At 37.8% G+C, this 24,133-nt stretch overlaps 1 protein-coding gene across 3 annotated transcripts in view; it reads left to right on the top strand.

Moving 5' to 3' along the window:
- Positions 1-24,133, top strand: part of LOC103773806 (Kv channel-interacting protein 4) — a 51,577-nt gene that overhangs the window by 2,539 nt on the left and 24,905 nt on the right. The window contains exons 1-2 of one of the 3 annotated variants that reach the window (XM_008941186.1): positions 1,274-1,297; positions 2,786-2,917. In XM_008941186.1, coding sequence (XP_008939434.1) covers positions 2,810-2,917 — 108 coding nt within the window. In that variant the 5' untranslated portion in view covers positions 1,274-1,297; positions 2,786-2,809. Of the gene's footprint in view, positions 1-1,273; positions 1,298-2,785; positions 2,918-17,683; positions 17,705-24,133 lie in introns of those variants that run through there. The other 2 variants (XM_008941187.1, XM_008941185.1) reach the window with 2 other exon arrangements.

Genomic DNA, 24,133 nt, shown 5'->3' with positions numbered 1-24,133 from the left:
AAAACATATCTCCTATGGCAAATACATTAAAAACTGTCTTTACTGTTTAGTTAGAAAAAAGCTACCCATTAATTAAATCAGTAAGAATATTTTGCTTAATATACTAATGACTGAATATTAATTGTTTTTCTGTTTTTCAGTTGACATATGTTAGCCTTTTATGAAAAGAAAAAAAAAAGAAATCTTAATTTTCTTAGGCTGAAGGAACTAGGAACTAGAGAAGTGAAATAACTAATTTTTCACTAATGCCATAGAAATAATTAATGTTTAGAAATAGATATATTTTCACACATTTTCACTGCATTTTTTAATTTTTTTTTTTTCCCCAGCCTGGATAACAGCAGTCACATGTGAGGAAAAAATTAAAATCCTGCAAGTGATTCATGAATGCTATAGTATTTTAACAAGCATAGTTGGCACATTATAAGGAAGTTTACGTTGATGTTATTTTTTGTTTATATCTATAACAGACTACAGCAATAGAGTGTGAAAAGAGTATTAAACTGAACCTTTTCATTAACAGACAGACATCATCACCACACTGCAGTCATCTACATTCTCACCGATTCATTGAAACATAACAAAAATCTTTATTACTAAGGTTATACCAAACATTTTGCTCAGCATCACATTGTCTAGCCTTTATCTCTAGCCTCGCATTTATTGCATGTAGTCATTTAGCTTCCAGAAAATCTTGTAGTTGTCTCTCTAGGTAGCCAGACGTTTCTAAGCATGGATGCTTAGAGAGATCATTTACAGTCACTTTCTGTCTAAACAATAGTCCATTTAACTCTGATATAACTCATGCAGTATAAAACACAGATGACTTTTTAAAAATATTTGTTCTCAGGTCGATTTCTTTTGCCAGTTTAATATAAGCCTAGTGTTGACTTGCAGTTGACAAGAAAAATTTGACTGCATATCCACAGCATGACATTGTTACAGAGACTTTAGTGACTATATAAAGAATATAAAAGATGAATGCATTAAAACATGATGGAAAGGCTTTAGAAACTGTGCAAAAACAAATCCTGGATGTTCTGATAAGGAATTAAAATGGGACTCAAGAACTTTGCTGCACCTTCCATAGATTAGGAAGACAGTTTCTTGACTCTGGAACTACTTTATTCCAATTTCATTGGAAAGGCAGGATTATCAAGACTTCTTTTTTGCACCTCAGTACATCTTTTTAAAAGACAGCTGAAATTTTCTTATAGTCCTGTGAGTTCAGATACCAGCCCTTTCAAACTATTATCAAACAGCATAAAGTCTATATAAAGTTGTGTCAGGTATTTTGTCAATAGCTTTTAGCTAGGAAGTTTTCACAAAGATGGTAGTGGTATACAAGTTCATTGTGATAATGTATATAAATATATAAATGAAAGAGAAACATATTAGAGTTTGTCCATAAGCCAATACACGGTGGGCATTCTGAGTTAAGACTGGAAGTGACACTGGTATCATGTAGATGATGTTGAGATCATCTTCCCAATATGAGTGATAATGGCGACATCTCTTTGACAGGAGAAAAGACAAGGCCATACAGTTTTGTGAAGATTTCTTCAAAGAGTTTGTATATTATGATTATAAGTGTCTAAATGTTATTCTTTTTTTGTTTAGCTGAACTATATCTTCTGATGCCAGATATCTCCCCAGTTGCTGAAAGCTGTTAGCATTGTAGCAGAACAAAAATATGTGAAGATATAAGAATAATGTTGTTTTAATGGAGTGTTCTAATATTGTGCTGGTATGAAAACTGAACTGATTCAAATTGAACTCATTTTAATAATGCAGTTGTACACTCTGATAAAATAAAATATATATCTTCAGCATTCTGGAAGTGACAATTTGGTTTGTTCTCTTGAGTTATGTTTCTATAGTTGGTATAACTCTTAAATCAGAATAAGAGAGTGATTTGATTAAGTCTGGACTACTACATAAGCTATGTTTAATGCTGGGATTACATAAAAATAGATATACACATTTGTATTTTTTATCAGATAGGCTGGCGCTCTATATAAAAATATGTATAGTGTGAGTTTCTTTAGCTATTTTATTGAAGTTTTACATTTAATACTCTACCTGGAAAAAAAAATGCATTGTTCTCTCTCATTGGTTTAGGGCTGCAGTAAGCTGTGAACTTTGAATGTGCATATCCAGATTCTTACTCATATAATGGTGAGGTCACTAAAATCATCATGTTCACCATTCAGGCTGCTCACCAGCAATAATCATGTTTTCCCTGAAGAGTTTGTTATACCATATCCAAAATCAGGTCAGCTGTTGAATGTGCAACATCAATCTCACACACTTTCCTAAGTGCAACTTCACAATAAAAGGAGAACACTAAAAACCCCAGTCTGATGCAGTGAATTCACATCCATTAACTAACCATGGGGAAAGTTCCAGTATTCTGGAGTCAGTAAAGTTTTACAAAATTATTTTCTTTGATCGGTGAGTCATAGAAACAGAAAAATCATATATAATGTGTCATGCATGCCCTTGCAGAATGTTGGCTTTCCAGTTTATTGCTGTTTCTACTGATGTGATAAGATCTAGATAGCTGGATCCTTATTGCTGTTCCCTTTTCTTTGCAGCCACAGAGCAGATAGATACCCTTTTCCTATGAGTTTGAAATGAATATATCATTTGTCTTTAAAGCTGAAAAAGCTGTTCTTTAAGAGAATGTCATTTGACTAACCTTTTTTTTTTTTTTTTCCTGCAACAGTTAGATATTTCTACATCCTATATGTCTTGCTGAGCTTTCCTTCTCTGCTTCTTGTATTCTGCAGACACTGTAGAAGATGAAATGGAAATGGCCACAATACGACATAGACCTGAAGCTCTTGAACTGCTGGAAGCACAGAGTAAATTCACAAAGAAGGAACTTCAGATCTTATATAGAGGTTTCAAGAATGTAAGCACTTCTATTTAAATTTACCATCCCTTTCTAGGATGGGCCACTACAATCTCAGCAGCATAAGAATAACTGGTGGTGGAGCCTATGGTATTCAATAGCTAAGTACTGCATGTTTGGTGAAGTGAGGAAACAATCACTCTGCAACAACTGGGCTACTTAATGACCCAAAGATGCAGACTTATTAGGCAGTATCAAGAAGAAAAGAACTATAACTTTGTATACTAGATTTTGTTCAAGAATAGGTTGAAAAGTGTTTGAGGTTGCTTCTCTAAAGTTGCAATAGTGGGAGAGAAAGTAAGTCCTGAAGAATTTTGCCAGGAAGAGAAAAGATTTTTGGCTTTTTGTTCACAGTAGCTCTCACAGGAAGTAATTGGCTTAAATTGCACTAGAATAATTTTTTTTTTTTTTTTTTTTTGTTAGGAGAACAGCAGTAGAAGACTTTAGTTCTTTCTAGTTCTACAAATCTATAAACTTGTTAGAGCCTTTTACTAGGAAGCATTAGTTGTGATTTTTTGCTGACACATGCTCTTTTGGCAGGCCCAGCGTTTTTTATTGGCAGGGATCCTTACTGATGATTGAAGTATATGGGTGCTGTGTACTTGCTCTTCTGTGGTTCTGGGCTTGGTGTTGGCGTGTGAGGCATCCATGGTTAGCATAGCAGAGAAAGAGGGCACAAAAAGATTTTAGTTAGTTTTAGGTTCTGATTCTATATTAAAAGAGCTGCCCCTGGTTTAATAATATTATTTAAAAAAAAAAAAAAAAGTCTTCTTTAAAAAATAACCTTATTCTCTCAGTTTTATTTGACTATGTTTTAGGTGATTAACAGTTCTGTAGGATATTATATGCTATTAACACTGGATAGAAAATACTTGATATTAAAAAAATAATTATAACAATTGCTTTCAAATCATTGGTTTGTAATTTTAATCCATGTACTCAGCTGTGAATGCTGCAACTGTTCAGGTGCTAAGTCCCCTGCTGAGCTGAAGGTAAAGATAAATTTAATTGCATTTATCACCTTTTATGGCCTTTGGCATTTAGCACTCAAATGAAATTGTGTAACAAAGTATAATAATGCTAAAAACACAATGGAGCTTAACTGTGGAATCAGAAAGAATATTTTCAATAGCCTGTAAAATAAGTGTAAATCTTGCAGAATTCTTAGATATCATGTATTTTTAGTGAAAGCAAGCCATGCTTTCACTAGAAAAGTGAAACTTGCAAAGCATGTTTTTATCAAAAGCTTATACAGAGTCATTTAATGTGTCCTGTCTGGATATCATCCTTAGTTCCAGAAGGCATGTAATATTGGCATATTAGTGATTAACAGTGATTGCTCTTAAAAGCTTTTCATTTCCTCAGAGTACCAGAGAACATTCCCTTGCTAATGACAGTATTCCCTAGACAGTGAAAATCATGAACTAATGTTCCTAAATATCTAAAGCAAAAAGTTACAAACTATAGTGGATAAAATAAACCTTCTGACTGTTTCTTTAAGAACAAGTATGTTTAGAGTCTCAGAAATGAAGGACCGTGATAATTCTCTGGTATTACTATGGTAAGGAAAAAGAGAATAGGTTATAAGGAAGTGTTTTAATTGATTACCATTTTACTATTTTTTGAAAAGAGGAAATCCAGCTCTTTGTATGCTTTTATATTGTAAGTAAGGTCTACTTACATCAAAGGAGTGTTGATGGTGATACACAGCAATACATCTTTATTCAGGTGTTTCATTTCCTTATCAGTACATGATAATTCAAGACGTGTGTATAAATACCTTTGACTATTTAAAGTTAATGAGCACAAACTTTTGCTTTGTTTAATCTTGTTTAATATAATACCAAAATTATCAATTACTTTCAAAAATGCTGTAAAGTGTTCCCAGGGCTAGTGACTGTTATAAATAAGCTTAAAGCAGTAGTCTTTAGACCAAACATTATACTCCAGAAAAAAAGGAATTTAAAGCTTTCATTTGAATTGGGCTTTGTTTTGTTTCTCATATTTATCAGTTTCTACTGCAAAATTTGGTGCTAGATCACAGTTCCATAATCACTTCAGGGAATCGGTAGAGCAGGTTGATGGAGGATGAAGATGTGATGAGGAGCTTGCCTATGGTGGTTAAGTTCATCTTTCCTTTCATATATCTAGCTTTTATCAAATACAGTTTGAGCAGCTTTGGTGGTTACTGGTACAAGATGACATTACTGTGCCTCCCATGGTCTGTGCTTACTTGGTCTCCCCTGACTGCTCAGTCATTTACTTCTGCCTGCCACAGGCCTCCTCCTTTCTCCCTCCTCTTCTTTCTTGTCCTGCTTAATGTTGTCCTGCCACTATCTCCACCACTGTGTGCTTCATGCGTGCTCCATGCACTAATATATGCTGGGGGTTACCCAGCTGGAGAGCAGCTTTGCTTTGTTGAGCATTAGCCAGCAATGTGCCCTTTCAGCAAAGAGAGTAAATGGTCTGGGCTAATATCCAAAGTATTGCCAGCAGGTGGAGGCAGGTAATTCTTCCCTTGTGTCCAGCTCTGGGCTCCCCAGTACAAAAGAAATATTGGACATACTGGAGGGAATCCAATGAAGAGCCACAAAGATGGCTAAGGGACTGGAGCATCTCTCATATGAGGAAAGGCTGAGAGAGCTGGAACTGTTCAGCCTGGAGAAGAGAAGGTTCAGTGAGGACCTTATCAGCATATATAAATACCTGGAGGGATAGCATAAAGAAGACAGTGTCAGGCTCTTTTCAGTAGTGCCTGGACAGGGAGAGATCACTCACCAATTAACATCATAGGCAAAAAAGACCCAGCTTGGGGAAACTGGTTTATTAACAATCAAAGCAGAGAAGGGTAGTGAGAAATAAACCCAAATCTTAAAAAAAAAAAAAAAAAACAACAAAAAACAAACACCTTCTCCTCACCCCTCCCTTCTTCCTGGGCTTAGTTTTAGCCCAAATTTTCTCTGCCTCCTTCCGAGTTGCACAAAGGGGACAGGGAATGTGGTCTGTGGTCAGTTCATCGTACATTGTATCTGCAGCTCCTTCTTTCTCACACTTTTCCCCTGCTCCAGTGTGGGATCCCATTCATGAGAGTCAGTCCTCCACGAACTTCTCCAGCATGGGTCCCTCTCACAGGCTACATACAGTTCTTCATGAAGTACTCCATCGTGGGTCCCTTCCATGGGGTGCACTGTTTCAGGAACAGACTGTGCCAGCATGTCTCCCATGGGGTCACAACTCCTGCTAGCATTCTGCTCCAGTGTGGGCTCCTCTCTCCATGGGTCCATAAGTCCTGCAAGGAACCTGCTCCAGCGTGGGCTTCCCACAGGGTCACAGCCTCTTTGGGCATCCATCTGCCCTGGCATGGGGTCCCCTGTGGGCTGCAGGTGGGTATCTACTCCACTGTTACCCTCCATAGGCTGCGGTGGAGCAGCCTGCCTCATCATAGCCTTCGCCATGGGCTGCAGGGGAATATCTACTGCAGTGCCTGGAAAACCTCCTCCCCTCACTGACCTTGCATCTGCTTAGTTATTTCTCTCACATATTCTCATTCCTCTCTACAGTTGCAGGCTGTTGTGCAGTTTTTATCTCCCCTTAAATATGTTATCACAGAGGTACTACCACCGTTGCTGATGGGCTCAACCTTGGCCAGAGGCAGGTCCATCTTGGAGCCAGCTGGCATTGTCTCTGTTGGACATGGGAAGCTTCTATCAGTTTTCAACAGAAGACACCTCTGTAGCCCCACCACTACCAAAAACTTGCCATGCAAACCCAATATACTCAGTATCCTGTTGTCCTGATTTGACCAGGATAGGGCTAATTTTCAGCAGTAGCTGGGAGGGAGCTACAGTCAGGACAGACTACTGAACCAGCCAATAGGTTATTCAATACCATGCTGATGTCATGCCGGTGACAGGAGGTCCAGGGTCATGGCATCCGGGGTCACACCATGGTTTCTATTCAGAGCTAATGTAGTCTGTCTTTGTATCTCTTGCTTTATATATTGTTTCATTATTGTTACTGTTATTACTGTTGCTTATTGCTCTGTTTGTGGTGTTGTATTAAACTCTCCTTATCTCAGCCCACAGGGGTTGTATTTTTATCTCTTTTCTTCTTCTCATGCAGGGGGTGGGAGGAGGGTGAGCAAGTGGCCACATGATGCCCAGCTCCTGGATGGGTCTAAACCACAACACCTGTTTTCAAGAGTGACCAGATAAAGGAAAGAATAAAGAATAAGGGCAATTTAGAGTGATAATGCCCTTAACATACTCTTCTATCACACTGCACTCTCCTACTGAAAAACTTTCTTTGCTGAAAGTTGTGTCTTCATCTTTTTATCTTACATACTTCAACAAAAGCTTCTTCAAAAAACAGTGATAATTACTTTTTGAGCCTGCCAGAGTATTTTGACATCTACAGGATCTTGTGGGAAATTAGTTCCATACGTATTTATGCTTTCTCTTAAAAAACCATATCATTTCTGTGTCAATCCTTCTGCCTTTTCTTTTAATAAGATAGTTACAGTATTTCTGCTGTGAGAAAATGAGTAACCATTACCATGACTTCTTCAAAATATTCACTGTTTTACACGCATCTAACACATTTCCTGGTTAGTCTCTTCCTAACAGAAAGATTTTTGTCTATCTAATCTCACTCCAGGCTAATGATTTCCCTGAATCCTTTCTACTTCAAGGATGTCTGTTCTGAGATAGGGATGACAGGAACTTCTTACAGCTTACGTCCAGATATTTATTGTTTATGACTTCAAATTCCTTACCTATAGATCTGATTGACTTCAGATGAGAAACCAGCACATACTCCTTTATTTCTGTAGTGTTGGTAATTACAAAGTTTGATTTATTATGTGTTTTTTACTTATGAAAAAAATAAGAATGTAAACCTCTAAAGGTATTTTAATTGACTTTATTTTCCAGTGTAGGCGAATTACATGCCAAATCCTGCAAAAAGTAATTTGAGCAGAAGGAGCATCGGGTCTCAGATAGCATCTATGTGTATGTGCACACCTGAAAGCTTCAGAGAGCCTCAGATGACACTGTAGTAGAGCTGAAGCTCTAGGAAGTATGGAGTATAAGATAATTGCAGGAAACACCCAAATAGTTAAAACATTTACCTTGGCAGTGGCTGTTTTGGTAGTAGTCAAGGGCAACATTTTAAAATACATGAGGACTTACGTTAAAGCAGATGTAAGGAATTAGGGTAATCAAAGGAAAGCCAATACCTACATTTGGTAGTTCAGCCATTTTAAAGCTTCTACACTATCCTTTAAAAATTAGTTTAATGGAAGTCCTAAGCCCTCCCGAGGTTCAAAAGGTTGTCCCTAGCACTCTGGTTTTACAGTGATCCTGCACTCTTGTTGATGAATTGTTGCTCAGCTGCAATCACAGTGGGACCTCTCCGTTTTGTATTTGGCTTCCTGTCATCCCATTTCTTGTAAATTGAAATTGTGATTGCTGCAGTCATTAACCTTTCAAACCAATGGCTCTGTGGCAGGCCTAGTACAAGTGGTACTTCACAATAAATTGCAGACTATCAAGCATGCACTCAACATGCAGTCTTTCTTTCTCTTTTGTCCATTGATAGGTCTCTCACAGTTTTAAAAATGTCCCTGGGCTATGGCACATTTCCATTTTAAAAATACTTAGATAATGGTTTTGCTACATAAAAGATGCTCCTGTGCTAAACTTAAACATTAATGATCTTTTAATTTTAGTTGATTATTCTTGTCAAAAATTCTGTCAAACTCTGTGTTGGAAAACTAATAGCCTTTTCCAGAAAAGAGATCTTACCCAGCTTTATATCAGAGAAAGTGTAAATTGAAGTCATGCATGCATAAAAATGTCCCTGGATACATATTGTAACTTCAAATAGGCAGCTCCATACTTGTGACATTTATTGGGAAAACGACGTTTCTAAGATACCTTTCTTCCCTATTGCTGCTAGCAAATGAGGCAAACAATGGCAGTAAGATAATAACTCTGATAATGTTGCAGCTCAAAGATAGATTCCCCTATCATACTACCCATCTGTGTAAGAATATGTTTGTGCATAACTCAAAATATGCTAATTTATTCAAAGATTTTTTCCATTTCAATTATGGCTTGATGGAAGCGCTGTATTACTGTATGTTGCATTTGTGAGTCTCACAAAGTTTAATGAAAACTCATTTTGTAGGTTATAAAACTCATTTATTGATTGTCTAGAGCATTTGAGTTCTGCATAATAAAATACAGCTCTTCTTGTTGTCTATTTTTTTAAAACTTCCTTTCCTTTTCTTTGTTCTTCTGTTAGTCTCTTACAAAAAAAAAAAAAAAAAAAAAAGTAAGGAGAAAGTGCTTCTTTTATCTAATTAACTATATTTCCAATCTAATGAGTAGGAAATAAAAACATTGTTCATTTCATGTGGGTTTATCTAAGGTATATGTATATACCCAACTGTAATAATATTCATAGGATATTTTTGGTAAGTTGGACTAGATGACCTCCAGAGGTCTCTTTCAGTGAACAGTTTCATGAGTTTGTGATCTGAACTGCACACATTCAGGTTAAATAAGTAATTTAATATACAGGATTTAATATACAGCTAACGATTTGAAACCAATTGCTGTTTCTGTATTGTGCATAGCAGCCCAATTCCATTAAAACCTCTCTTATAGTGTGAATTTTCCATTTTTAGCTGTGAACAGTCTCCAGAAATTAATAAAATCTGCGTAAATACTTCTCATAGAAATTCAAATCGATGTTTGGTATGTCTTTGTGTCTCTGAGTCATCAGTGTCCCCCATCTCGCAGAGTCAACAGGATGCTGAGATCCCATTGAGTTCTATGTGGAGTCCATGTGTTTGTATCATAATGTATAAATGCAGACTCAAGATTAATACAGACCAGAAGAACAAACAGAAGAGAGCTTGGTCAGATAAAACCATTTGACCTATATCCCTCTGTGATTCTGAATATCAAACAGGCAAGGGGTTGCTCTACTAGGTATAGTGCATTGAAATAAACCCATAGTGCTGGAAGTTTTTCCAGAGATGCGGACTCCTCTGTGCAAATAGTGTAGGAACAGCAGTGTTGTGGACACAAAGAGGATGTACATACAAAGGAGAACCAATAACTTATCTTTTCAGATAGACACACTGATGACACCTGATTGGTTTAGTGCTTCATGCAGATAAACCTCCTAAATTTGTAGCATAGAAATGTCAGAAAGAAAAAAAAAAAAAGGGAATTTCTGAATCTTACTAGAAAATCAGATAGTAATAATTCAAACTGAAAATTAACAACTCTCCATGTTATAAAACACCTGTGACTTTTAGCTTCAATAAACTAAACAATAAACAGCAGCATAATGAAACTCAAAGCAAGTAAACCTAGAAGCAGGATACCATGTCGGGTGTCAACAGATTTCTGTAAATCACCTTTTTCTATTTAGAGAAAGTTTCTGAAGACATATATGATGCGCATTGCTCAAACCTTCATTTTTAAAAATTATTTACCAGTTCTGCTTCAGATCAATTGTTTTCTCAACTTTAGATGACTGACAAAAAACTTTTAAAAAACCCAAACCAAACAAACTTTACCAAAGCAGAATTTTGTTATTATATTTCAAAAACACTGGTGTACACTTAGTGGAGGCTTAGATGGAACTTTTCTGTAGTTCAAAGAAGGCTATGTGAAAACCTTTCAGCAAACTGAGCAATAAATAATGCTTATATTCATTATCTGTTTCTTTCAGGAGTTTGTCAAGATACTTGAAACTTTTAAAATATAAGAGTAAACTTCATCTGGAGGTACAGTCTGACAGACCTAGCATATAGTTGTCATTTGTCACAAATTCACAGATCTTAATGCATTCAGTGGAGAAACTCATTTCAATTAGTCTCACAGTTCCTGGCAGAGATTGAAATATTCTTTTTGAAAGTTAGTAATAAACTCAGTCTCTACACTTCTATTCATCTCATCATCTCATGACTTATTGCTGTTCATGGAGATACTTCATGTCATGTTCACTAGGGAAAAAACTGTCATCCAGCATACTCAAGGACTGTGTTCTGTAATAGTCATTGCTTACTGCCGAATTGGCTGTGGAAGATATAGATGCCAAGTTTTTAAGTAGCACATAAAAACATCATGATTTTAAGCACCCGGTATCAATAATAGTGCCAAATACCTGTGAAGTTCTTTACTCCAAAAAAGTCCATATTATACTTCAGTGGAATTGTATTGGTATGTGTGCTTGCCAGTCCCTGCTATTTGAAAATGGCAGTACTCTGTCCTGTGCCCTGGTGTGCTCTCAGCAGGGATCACGGTCAGGCGTGCCATCAGTCATGCCAGGCTAACGCTTGATGCACAGCATATACCTTCTGCTCTGCCAGCCAGCTGCTCAGTGTAACTCATCTGCTTGTAGAGCTGTTTTCTACCTTTCAAGTCCATCAGTATGTGACAGCCAAGGAATATGAATTTTTATCTGCTAGAATATGACCAGCAAAAATATCTTCTTTGGCTACAGGTCACTGCAGTTAGTTTTTTTTCCTGCATCTGGACTAAGCAATACAAGGCTTAGTACTTGAGTTATGTGAAATTGTTGGATTTTGGTTTCTGGGTTTACAGAAGTAAAATTTGCATTGCACGACTGATGATGTTGTCATTTAGAAATTTAGTAAGCAGACACCTGTCCTGGTTTGAGGTAGAACAGGGCTGGTTCTGTTCAGTGATTTTAACTTTTCAGCTAAAGCTCTTCTAATTAACTGCCTTGTCTGAAGCTAGCAGCATGTTTTTGCAGACTGCCTGCTTTAAGCAGTGATAACACTCTATGCTTAGAGTTATTACCAGGGATTGGTGTGCAGACCAAGGTCACTGCCAAGCTTGTGTACCATACAGAGCGGGGGAGAAAGTAAAGCTGCACCTGGAGGGAGGAGTGGACAAGATGAGTGACACTAAGCTTCACCAGTGGGGTATTCCATCCCATATCCATCATATCCAGTAAAAGCTGAAGGATCAGGAGGGGCAACCCCAAAACCTATCACTGCCTCTTCTGGTGGCATTCCAAAGTCTTTACCTTCTGGCCAATCCATGATCACTTCTAGGATTCCTGGATGACTGGGTTGCCCTCTTTGAGCTCTCTGTGTGATTAAAGCAAGCCATTTACTCCAGGTAGCATCAGTGGCATGATGAGTGGAGGGGAACTCACCCTTGAACCTCCAGCCTAGTACTGGTAATCACAGCACCAGGAGAAGCTGTGCTTCAGTACCCGTCACTTCTGAAGCAGCTCTTTATTGCAGAATATACAGTAAAAAATCTCAGCTCTTGATCCCCAACTCTCTCAGCCTGTTCTCTTAGGAGAGGTGTTCCAGGCCTCTGATCATCTTTGTGGCCCTCCTTTGGACCTGCTCCAAGAAGTTCATGTCCTTCTTGTGTTGGGAGTTCCAGAGCTGGATGCGGTACTCTAGGTGGGGTTCTCATGAGAGAGGAGTAGATGGGGAGAATCACCTCCCTTGACCTGCTGGCCACACTTCCTTTGATGCAGCCCAGGATCCTGTACTAAGCTGTATCCCTGTTATACTGCAGTTAAGTGACACAAAGTGGACACACATATTTTCAGTTGGCCATCCTAAGCCTGTAAAAGGAGAAGAGAGGGAATTGAATCTTTACAATTTTTTTCTTGTTTAAATTCCTGATCAGTTTAAGCAAAATCGACAAATCAACCATGTGTAGGTTTTGTCAGAAAGCAGGGAAACTGTCAAAAGTCCCTTCTTGATTTCAACAGAATTAATTTCTGATTAGAAATATCTTTAGGTCTGCATCTTTGATAAAAAAAAACACTGGTAAAATGTCAAATAAACCAACAAATCACAAGTGACAGAGTATCAAGGTCAAGTCAATGCCATGGAAGTTTACTACAAGTTTTGGGCCAACCTGCATTTAACTTTGAGTAAAAGTCTAAAACCCAGTATCTAACAGTGCCGATATTCTTTAGATCAGCTGGACATTTGCACAGTTTCTCTTCACTCCAGTTATGAGAATGACTCTCATGTTAACTTTCAAGTAAGGGAATTTATTCAACCCAATCAATTCCAGTGTGAAATATGCTTAAAGGACCTTAGATACGGTGAGTATAACAGAAGAAATAGGAGCAAATGACTCAGAAGACAGCATGATTCAGTAAACACAGCGTGAAACTAGAAGTCTAAAGACTCTAGCCTTTTGGCTCTCTGGCTGGCTTATTAACTGCCACACACCTTTAAAAGCCTTAACTATCACACTAAAGTGCCTTCTGGGTTGCAAGACCATTATACTAGTGCTTTGCTGCCTGCATGGACTCCACATTGACAACTGCCTAATTTAATGTCTCTGGTTTGACAGCCAAAGCCTTTTAGAGTGTCTCTGGCTATCTGAGAGATTGCTTCTCAGCCTTTGATCAAAGCCTCCTTAAATACGCCCTGGGAACAAAGTGGGGAGCACAAGTAGGGGGGCTTGTGGTTGTGGGAAACTGAACTTTCCCAGGAGCTGGAGATAGCAAAGTTCATCCTTACAGGAGGGAAAAATGAACACTGAATTCCTCAGCGTTGAATGAAATGTCTATTCTGTGAGCAGTATATCTGAGTGAGACTGTTTACCCCTCCATGACCAAGCTCCATATCCAACAAGCAGAACTAACAGTGACCTCATGCATGAAAAAGGACTGCTCTAGGAAGCACTCTATATAGTATTTCTAACAATTATTTACTTGCTCCTTTTACGCATCTCTGACACTGTGACCAGCTTCACTGTGGCCTCACAAAAAGAAGTGTCAAGAATAACTTTTACAAGTAAAGCCCCAGTAGATGGATATAGCAGTATTTGTCTCTGGCATGCTATCTGACATGCACGAGCAATTACAGATATCAGGGTAACAGATACGATTATGCTTGTGATTAAAAATTTTGGCACTAAGTACTGGGTCTAGCTGCACAGGAGGCATATTGTACAGGCTACTAAATTTGGATCAATAGGCAGAAAATTGAGGTTCAATAACTAACATCCACACTGTCTTGCTGAACAACTGAGTTTATCTCACATTCCTTTTTTCACCTCTTTCCTGAGTTTTTAGGTCAGAAGCTTTTTGTCAGTCTTTCTCCATGTCCTGAACATTGAGTCCCCAGTAAAAATCACTGTACAATGGGTGATTCTCTACTATTAACAAAGTTTTAAAACAGGCTGGTAGTTACCTTCCTCCAGAGCAGTATGAGAAGGAAGAATGACATAACATAAAACAATAGAGAACTTTATTATGAAAACAGATGCAAAATTAGATTCAACTTGACACCAGAGATTAATGGAAAATTTATCAGTTTCTAATGCCTCTATAGATTCACCAGTTCTGGATACTTGTAACATTTAGCTCCTGAATTCATACTGTTATTCTTCTAGGCTAAAAATCCTACCTCTCTTAAAGTCTGTTGCAAAACTTAATTCATTTCAATGGAACATGCCCAAATGTCATGAAGAGTTCTTGACCCTCTTCATGTGTTTTTGGCTATAAGAATGGCTTCTCAAGTATTCTAGAGCTCTAGATAGAAATGTGGCAATTACAATTTGTTTAGCTGTTTTGCTCTCCACCACATTACCTGTCTTTGATAAAAAGAACTGCACATTCTTCAGTCTGTCAGACAACCCTAATTCAGTGGTAATTGGCTCTAAAATCTTCCAGTCTGGTCCCAGAGGAAGATATTCCCATGAGGCAAATCAAAATGTATTCCAATTTTTTTTATTATTTTTTATTTTTTATATTTTTTACAAGTAAATAAGCACACACCTGTCCTTGTTACCCTGTGCTGGAAAATTCTGATCCTTTTTCTGGTTTTTCAGATTTTTTTTGTTTCCTTCAACATTAATAAGCTATGAAAGGGTATGCATCCCAAACAAGGTGTTCTTGCCATTCAGTTGAGGTTGTGTGAGGCCTCTTGAGTTCTGTTTTCCAACAGAGGACCTGAAACTGGAGATTGCAGGTTTTGGTCTACAAACAAGATGCCTTTCTCCATGTAGTCACTGCCTTCTGCATTCAGAGTTTCTGGGAGCAGCATTATTTGAGAAGTCATAGGACATTAAGAATTTTTCTGCTTCATTTCCCAATGAAGACCTAACTAAGATCCCAAGACTGAAGCCCATTCCTTTTCTATTAATGTAACTGCCTCAACACTAAACAGTCCATGACAGGCTAGAAGCATAAGAACAGGGATCAATTATTTTTCTTTCTTATCTCTAAGTAGCAAAATTCTCCAGATGTGTCTCTTATTATCCCCCTGACTTGATCAAATAACCACACTTTTAATTTAAAAAAAAAAAAAAAATCCACTGCCCTTCCAGTAGTGTTGAAAATAAATAAGTCACATAGCATCTGCTTAACTGAGCAAGAGATGTAGTACCATCCCCTCTGAGGGAGCCCAAGTTACAACAGCCTTATTTTCTTCTGTTCTGAGGAGCTGCAGTTATGGAACAAAGACAAATTTTGTGTGGCATAAACTTAAGTGGGTTTTGCAATAAGTTTTATGCTCAGCAATTTCAATCTGAATGAATATCCATGAAGAATGATAAAACTGTGAGAAATGAAATCTTTCTTAGACCTGCTCTGTATGATAGATACCGTTTTTTTCACGTCTGATTCTCTAGTTATCTTTTTCCCTTCTTGTTATCGTTTTTAACTGGGAGATGTTTTCTGCTTCTTTCTTGTTTCTCAGTGCTGTTTATGCTTTCAAAATAATGTGCCAGAATGTATCAAACATCGTTTATTTTGTTTTTTCTTAGTATTCAGTTCCAATTATTTGAATTATGCTGCAAATTTTAGATATTTTGCCAAAAGCAGTGTACCAAGTATTTGCATATGAAACAAGGAAAGCTTCAGAATAGTCTGAAGGAGGTTTACATAGTTTATTTAGATTTTTTGCTGATCTAAAAAAAGTTACCAGTTCATATTCCTGAATAAACATCAAATTCCATTCTAATGCCTTTTATTGAATTATAGAAACAATATCTCATTTGTAAGTAGCAATGGTACAGCCTTCCCTATCTTATGGAACTGTTTACTTCTCCTTCTCAAGGACATTTAGATTTATGGCCCAAAGTATTGCCACAGAGCCCACTCTGGCCCTTCTACAGTCATCATAAACAGTAAAGTTCCAGTGGTCAGGTATCTTCTCTGTATCACAGAGCCATGTTCTGGGGAGCCCTTTGGACAACAGAATAAAGGATATATCCACGTGGTGTGCTGGGAGGCTGGACAATCACAGATGTGACAGTGCAGTTTTGGTACATAGAGAAGGAAACCTGTGACAGACATTAATTGTCAGAGAGCCTCCAGGATGACAACCATTGCCCCCAATGTGTGACAAGGAAGATGCATTTCTTCCCATGGACCACATCTCCCTCACTCACAGGAGCTTCATAGACATCGTTGCCTCAATTGCTTTATTTTCACCACTGTACTTGGTGAATCAGGTCCTATTTATGCTAACATCAGGCTCAGTTTTATGAATATTTATGCAGGTAAGCACTTTTCTTCTTATGTTTGCAGTGCTGGAGCCCTTCTGAAAGAAAGTGTTTGTAGTGGAGAAAGCAAAAACCTTTGTTAAAGGATACATATGTTACTGTATAAATATAAATAACGAATACACTGTTTGATTTCCAGGTTCTAATCTGCTCCTCATTGACTTTTATGCTCTTTGCCATTTTTATGAACTTATAGGATTCTGTAGGCGCTGAAATTCTTTGGCGTATTTCATTGTAGTTAGCACTAACCAAGTCTGCCTTTATCACTGCAAGTCTTTGAAAGAAACAAAGAACCACCACTCTGACAGTTACTGGAACAACAAGAGTTAGGATATACTTTCAGGCTGTGTGTCTAATGCAGACATGTGTCTCAGGAATGCAAAACTTACAGTGTTCTTACTCGATAATTAAAATGGAAATATTTTATTTAGTGTCAGTACTTTGTATCAACATCCAGTTGGCCAACAAATGCACAAAAAATCAGATCAGCATTTTAGACAGAATATAGTTCTTTTTTCCACACCTGACACACTGAAAATGCTTTATAAATACCTTGTGCTAAATTACAGCTTTCTGATTTTCAGACATGGCTATAAAATATGAACAATCATGATGATGCAAGTCTGCTAAACTTTAGCAGATGGTTGTTAGTACAGTTTCCTCCCCAATGTATATTCCACTCCTTAAGGGTACAAGGACTTTTTGGGGAAAACAAAACAACCAACCAACAAAACTGATTGTTTTTCTTACTCCCTCATGGCAGAAAAACAGAATAAAGGCCTTCCTGGTTTTAAAGTAGGTACTTGACCTATACTCAAATATTGCTGTAAGGGACTGGTGGTATCCTTAATTCTGCTCATTTGATTCACTTGAGCATGTTTAAGGGAGCTACCAGCACTTGCCAGCAAGGAGCTATTCCTCCTTCTCTCACCTAGGATTTCAGTCAATTTGAAGGGACTTGACCAAAAGCACTCGCACAGGAACATGTGAAAGGCAAGTCACAGAAGCAGTGCTCACCTAGATGTATCTTCTCCCAAGAGGCTGAGTTTGCCTTTGCCAAACTGTTCAGAGCAGACTGCAATACTCAGTATCTGAAGTTCTGCTACATTTAGTTTAACTGTAGCTCCTGCCTATTTGTGAAGTCAGAACTGTGAAATGTCCTCCTGCAGTGACAAGTAAGGGCACAAACAGTAAGCACTTTTCAGATGCCAGAGACTCATCCATAAAGTTTGGTGAGTTAAGCTTTGGGGTGAGCTTTTAAGTTCAGATCTTTAGTCATGTTGTGTACTGTTGTTTTACTGCCAGCACTAATAACAGGAAACTAAAAATTACACTAGTTTGTGGTCATTGCTAAACAAAGAACAGCACTGATTAAAAGTGCTGCTGGCACCTTGCCTGCTACATCATGGAAGCAGCCAAAGTGTTGATTGTTATTTACTGTGTGAAGCCACACGCTGGATGTGAGCCAGTTCATTTATTTCTGCTTGTTTTCCTCTGAAACTGCTATAGCGAGTAGGGGGTGGGAAGAGGCTTTTGTTCATTAGAATATCTTCTGGTAGGAGGCTCAAAATCTTACACATCTTTGCTGTGTGACTGGGAAGCATTATCGTAATTCTTCTACATGTGGCTAAATAGAAGCAAGAAGTTTTCTGTTTTACCTGCTGAGACAAGGCTTGAAAGGATTTTTTACATGTATTTTACTAACGGATGTCAATAGAGACTGATGTTATCAAATCCACTGACTTCCACAACATTCCTGGAAACATAGGCTGTTGCCATTGAGCTGTAAAATAAGTCTACAGCTCCTGTAAAAGAAATGATAATGCAACAGCCTGAGGTGTTGCCCTGTGAGCCTTTAGCTGAAGTCATTCTACAATACTTTAGATCAGGGAGGAAATATCTAAAGGAAGGATATCCCTCTAGACCTAGCAATTTGCGTACTCCATTAGGTGATGCCTCCTGTGTTCTAGGTCCTCCTTAAAAAAATGCTTATGTTTTACACCTGTAACCATAAATAGGCAAATTCATAGGAAGGCTTAGAATAGGGACAGAAGACTATCTCAGATAACTATCCCTACCCATTTCACAAAAAACCAACCAAACAAACAAACAAACAAAAAACCTTCCTTTTGTATTACTCTGTACAGCTTCTACAAAGAATGAAGAAAATATTTCTTCACCTCCATTACAAGCTCTCAAAGTTTACAAGTATATTCAAGTATACAAGACTAAACTATATTATTTTATATTCTGATCTATAAGGATTAATTCTGCAATAATTGAAAATAATAGCAAGTTGTTTGAGGAAGAAATTTCATCCCTCTTGAAGTCATCAAATAAGTCTGATCTGAGATACACCTTTAATCAACGTATTTCATCATTCATCACTGTTTGGTTACAGCATCTTTTTATATGATTCACTGAAGTTATTTTTAAAAATGTAAATCAAGAACTGTTTCAAAAAACTAAGATGAGAAACCAAATCAGAAAAAAAACCCAAAACAGAACAAAACCAAACCAAAACAAAACCAAAACAAAACCTAAATCAGTTTCAATAGATAGGAGGTTAAATGAATAGCTGTCTCTTTCCTGATAATACAAAAAGTAGAAGTGTTAATTGAAATTAAAAATACTAGCAATTTTAAATGTAATTGAATTGAACAGAGGTTATTAATTAGATAAAATGAGTGAAAATCCATCGAACTAGAAATGGATCAATATAAACACACTTATTCATACATATAATGTATATTGTTGTACATAGTGTGGATAACATTCCACAGATTAAAAATGGCCTTAAAATTAAATTTTTCATAACAGTAATTTCAAGCAGTGTAATAAATAAAAATTTAGAAACCCCACACCACCTTATAGTTTGTGCATTTAAAACACCCACTCTCTGGGTATCTTCATATATCTTAAACACATGAATATACTGGAACACTCAACTCTCCTACAAAGTAGGAAAGATTGTACTATTTAATCTTCATTTTAATCCAGGAAGCTATTTTAGAAAAGAAAAAAAAAAATTCTTTCAGCTATATACGTTTTTTTAAGTACACTTTCTCCTATACTTTTTCTGTTTTCTATTTCAAACAGACATAGCATAATTATGGAGCATGAATTATGCTCAAACAGGAAAAAAAAAAAAATCCCTGATTTAGTCTATTTGTGGTTTCACTGGTATACCCAGATCAACATTAGCTTGAAAGGTTAATAATTAATTAATTAAAATGAACACAGAATTTAATTTTTAAATGTTAGGAAAGTTAGCAAAATATTTCAATTACTTAAGGGAATATGAAAATTAATTAAAGTAAAAATTCATGGGTTTTAGTTGTTTGAGGAATTTAAAAAAAAAAATTAACTGATATTCTATTAATAAGTGGCATGAAGAAGACAGTAGTTCTATTTGTTGTATAAAGATGCAGGTAACCCAGCTACTAGACCAGTATAAAAGGTTGTAAAACTGGAGGGGATTCCCCTATCTAGCAGAACGAAAACAATGACACCTTCTTATTTATACTAGGTATGGTTTATGTCTTTAATCTGAGATGTTATGATGTTATGAAGCCTCAGTTTTAAAGTTTCATCTGCACCGATCACCCTCAGAACAAACACTTTTCCTCTGAGCCTGTCTGGTTGCCACTACTAATAACCAGGCATCCAGCACACATGTGTTCCAAATTTTCTTTTACCCATCTTTTCCATTGTGGTCTGCCTCTGCTCATACTCATCTCTTGAATGGGCGTTGGCATAGGGATTATGTCTACAACCAGGCAAGAAAGACCCTCCTGTCTGATTTTCACCCAGGGTCTGGCCAGCCTTGGGTGGGCACTGACTAGGAGATGATCACCAGGAGCCCCTGCCTTCCACAGTAACTTGGAGGTGGGGCAAGAAGACACCTTTTTAAGAGCTGACTGCTTGCAGTGTGGTTGGGAGGTTTGTTTACATAGTTTGTGTTGTGTGAGGATTCTGGCTATTGAAGGGACTCTGACTCTTCATAGCAAGTGGAGCTCCCAGGATGGCACAAAAAGATCATGAATTTCTGTTGGGGACTCATGGCCTGGCTGATTCTTTCTCCTATGGCTTGGATCCTTGGCCAGCTTGCTCCTTCTGCACATGCTGTGTTGTGAGTGTGTTAACTTATTCCTCACTACAGTGGTTTGGCACCTTGGATCTCTGTTGTACGATTTAAGAGTGGAGGGAGGACTTTGGTTGCTGGCTTGCCCATTAATGATACTATCCTTCTGTGTTGGGCAAGTGGTCAGCAGATCTCTGCACATTTTTTGGTAATTAACAGCAGCTCTTTTAACAATTTTTCAGATGAAAGGCAGGTAAGGTCTGGACTTGTTCTATTATATTATAGGCCTGGCCAGACCCCAAAATGATAGGTATAAACTGTGATAAAATCGTCATCCTTTGTGAGTAGTTTGAGACACTGACTGCAGATCGTCCTCCCAGTCCTTTGACAAACTGGCTTTAGGAGTAGGCAAATAGCAAAGCTCAAGAGGAATGCAGGGGTGGGGAAATAATACAATTGCCTAATCAAAAGAGCCAAAGTAGGTATCTCTTCTGTAGTCATTGCAAGTATCTCATACATGCACCGATTTCCTAAAAACTTCTTCAAAGCTTATATTTGATGTATTGAGGTGTTGAATGGTAAATTTATAGAAAGGAAATTCTGTCATTCATCTAGTTTCAAAAAGAGGTGTTAAATATCAGAAGCCCAGATATTGATAATACAGCAGTTCAGAAGATGTCAGTTCAAAGCAGCTGCTCAGAGAAATTACTGTCTTATATATAATAGACTACAAACATGTTTTCTTTTTTTTTTCTTTCTTCTAATTCATAGGAGAAATAATTCCTTAAAATTTTACCAACACCTAATGGACAACACTTTGCCTATAGCTTAATGTCTGTGAATTAATTGTCATTCTGGGAGGATCTAACAATGGCAAGAAAATAGCTTCTCTGTTCCCCTCATATCTCCTTCTGTTATTTCTTCTAGAAGTATTGAGGGCAAAGGAAAAGACAAAAGCAGTATAAATATATTTGTCTAGAATTTTTAAAAAGCTGTATTAATGAGAAAAGAAAAAGATCTTTTGAACTATCTATTCCCAGGTTAGCTTTCCCAGTCTTAATTTGTAGTGCTTTGTCCAACCACATTTCAACTGTTTCAAGAGCTGCTTCATAAGCTAGTGCATAGAATCTCTTTTAAGCATATCTTCTGAGATATTTTTCAGACTGCATTTGGTTTTCCTTTAATGACATCAAAACCTTCTTTCCCTCAGAAACTTCATTTTGTTTGTATCATCTACTTTGAAGTCCTGCTAAAATAATTTCACTTTTATTAGATGCCCTAGGGTTTTTTCCCTGCTTTTAGTGTTTCTCCTATGTTGGCCAGTAATGTGATCTGAACCCAGCACCTTTTCATGAAGATCACTTCTGGTATGCATTCTGCTTTTTTTTCAGTAAAAAAAAAGGTATCAAAAGTGAACCCAGTATTCTAAGAGTACTTTCAGGGCATAAAGTTGATCACACATACTTCAAAATAAGCACTTGCTTCAAAACTTCAAATAAATAGGAAATATTTTCATCAGAAATACATTTTAAGGACAGCTAGATTTATATTTACTACAGAGAAATTTTGGCCAACCTTAGAGCTTCATGTTGAGAATAAATAAGTTTGTAATTTATTGTAATATAAACAAACAAATTTCATAGAATCGTGAAGGTTGAAAAAGACCTCCAAGATCATCAAGTCCAACCATCAACCCAACACTACCATGACCACTAAACCTGAAGTACCACATCTGCACATTTTTTTTAACATCTCCAGGGCTGGTAATTCCACCTCCCTGGGCAGCCTGTTCCAATGCTTCACCACTTCTTCAGTTGTTGGTACAGACCATCTCATGCACACACACAGAGCTGGCCAGGACTCCCTTGTTCCCTAGTAGCCAGCTCCACTATGGTGTTATACTTAGAGATGCACTCATATTCTGGCTCCCAGGTCATGTCACCTGCTCTCCAACTCACCCTACTTAGCTTCACTGTTGCTCACACCCCCACACGCACTCCAGTTGCTGCAGCAGGGACACACAGGCCCTTCATGCCATGATCTACCCACAGGTGCTGCACTCGCACCTCCATACGCACCCATGAACACACAGCAGGGAGAGACATCACCCAGGGAAGAGCTGGAAAAGAGTTTAATAAGATGACAGAGCAGACTGCCCTGGTCAGGCACAGGACATGGCCAGCCAAGCAACCTGACCAGCTAAACATATATGTGTGACTGGGACTTTTTATCCCCTCAGTCTATTTTCCCACACTTTTCTCCTCCCCAAATCACTTAAATCCCTCCCTTTCCCCACCTTGGATTCCCCATTAAACATCCCATAGCAAGTCCTGTGCATTCCCAAAATGCTCTTCCCCCATATCCCGTAATGTATCCCCTACCCTGGGTGGCAACCCCCTTCAGTCCAAGCATTCACTCATCTTGATGCCCTGACAATGGGGCTGAGGCTTTCCTAGGACAGTCCTGGGAAGGGCCAGGACAGTGTGTCCCTTCCTCCTTGTCCTTACTTTGAGTTCCTGCTTACCTTTGTGCCTCTGTGCTCCTCTGGGCTTGTGGAGCTGGGCCTTTGATGGACTAATGGCTCCTGGGAGCAGCCCAGCCAGGGCATTAGTTGGGCTCCCAAATCTGCAGTCATCTCTGTGATCCTCTGTGTACATGCAGACAAGCTTTTACCACACAACCTAACAAAATCCAGCATGCAGCCAGGAGCAGAATGCTTACAAAATATAAACAGTTTTCTTAAGTGCAAATAAAATATAAACAAGTTTAGTCTAGAAGTGTTTTAGCTTGTGGTTTTGTTTTCTGCTCTGCTTGAGCTATATTCAGTGATCTGCAGACATGACTAAATCATTTTATAATGTGTCAGCTGGATATTAGCTAAATTTCAAAGCCATAAGACATAGTAAAACTGTAAAATTCCTGCTTTGGTCTTAGAGGAATAAAGTGCAGCAGCCATTGAGTCCTCTTCTTCCTATGTTTGTAGGCCATGAGATTTTTAGACAAATTTGGTGCATGAAGTTCTGCTGACATTTTGCACATGCAGGTCCACAAGAGAATATTATCCACTATTATTAATTATTTGCAATTAAATAAAACACCTAATCAAAATAGAACTTATTTTCATCAGTAGAATATATACTTATAGAACACATACATCATCTTTGTATAGTTTTCTTTAATGTTTGAACAGGTATTTTTTCAATATTGCTTCTGCTTGCCACATTAAGACCACCCCTTTCTCATGGTCCACAAGCGGTGCAGTTGCTGAGAGAGCACTGGGTTTTCCTCTTTGCCTTCACAATTTGCTGTACCAATGTAACATGATGCTGTTGTTCACACACTCCCATGCAGGGAGTCCTGAATTGCACCCGCTTTTTCTCCAGGAAAGAGTTTCTTCTCTGCATCCTTTCTCTGGCTTGTCCTACAGAAACAGCACAAGGCAAGACTGACACAAAGTTAGAATGTAGGAGAATATTAGGGAAGATACCCTTTCATGGTTTTCACTGGATGTGCCAGTTCGTAAAAGTGAGACAGGATTTTGGATCTAAGCATCTGTTTGATGCCTTCTTTGATTTTGCGCTGTTATGTCTGGCA

This window comes from Merops nubicus, unplaced genomic scaffold (assembly GCF_000691845.1).
Source record: "Merops nubicus isolate BGI_N331 unplaced genomic scaffold, ASM69184v1 scaffold1375, whole genome shotgun sequence".
NCBI classification, from domain to species: Eukaryota; Metazoa; Chordata; class Aves; order Coraciiformes; family Meropidae; genus Merops; species Merops nubicus.
This window is presented reverse-complemented; position numbering and strand designations above follow the sequence as displayed.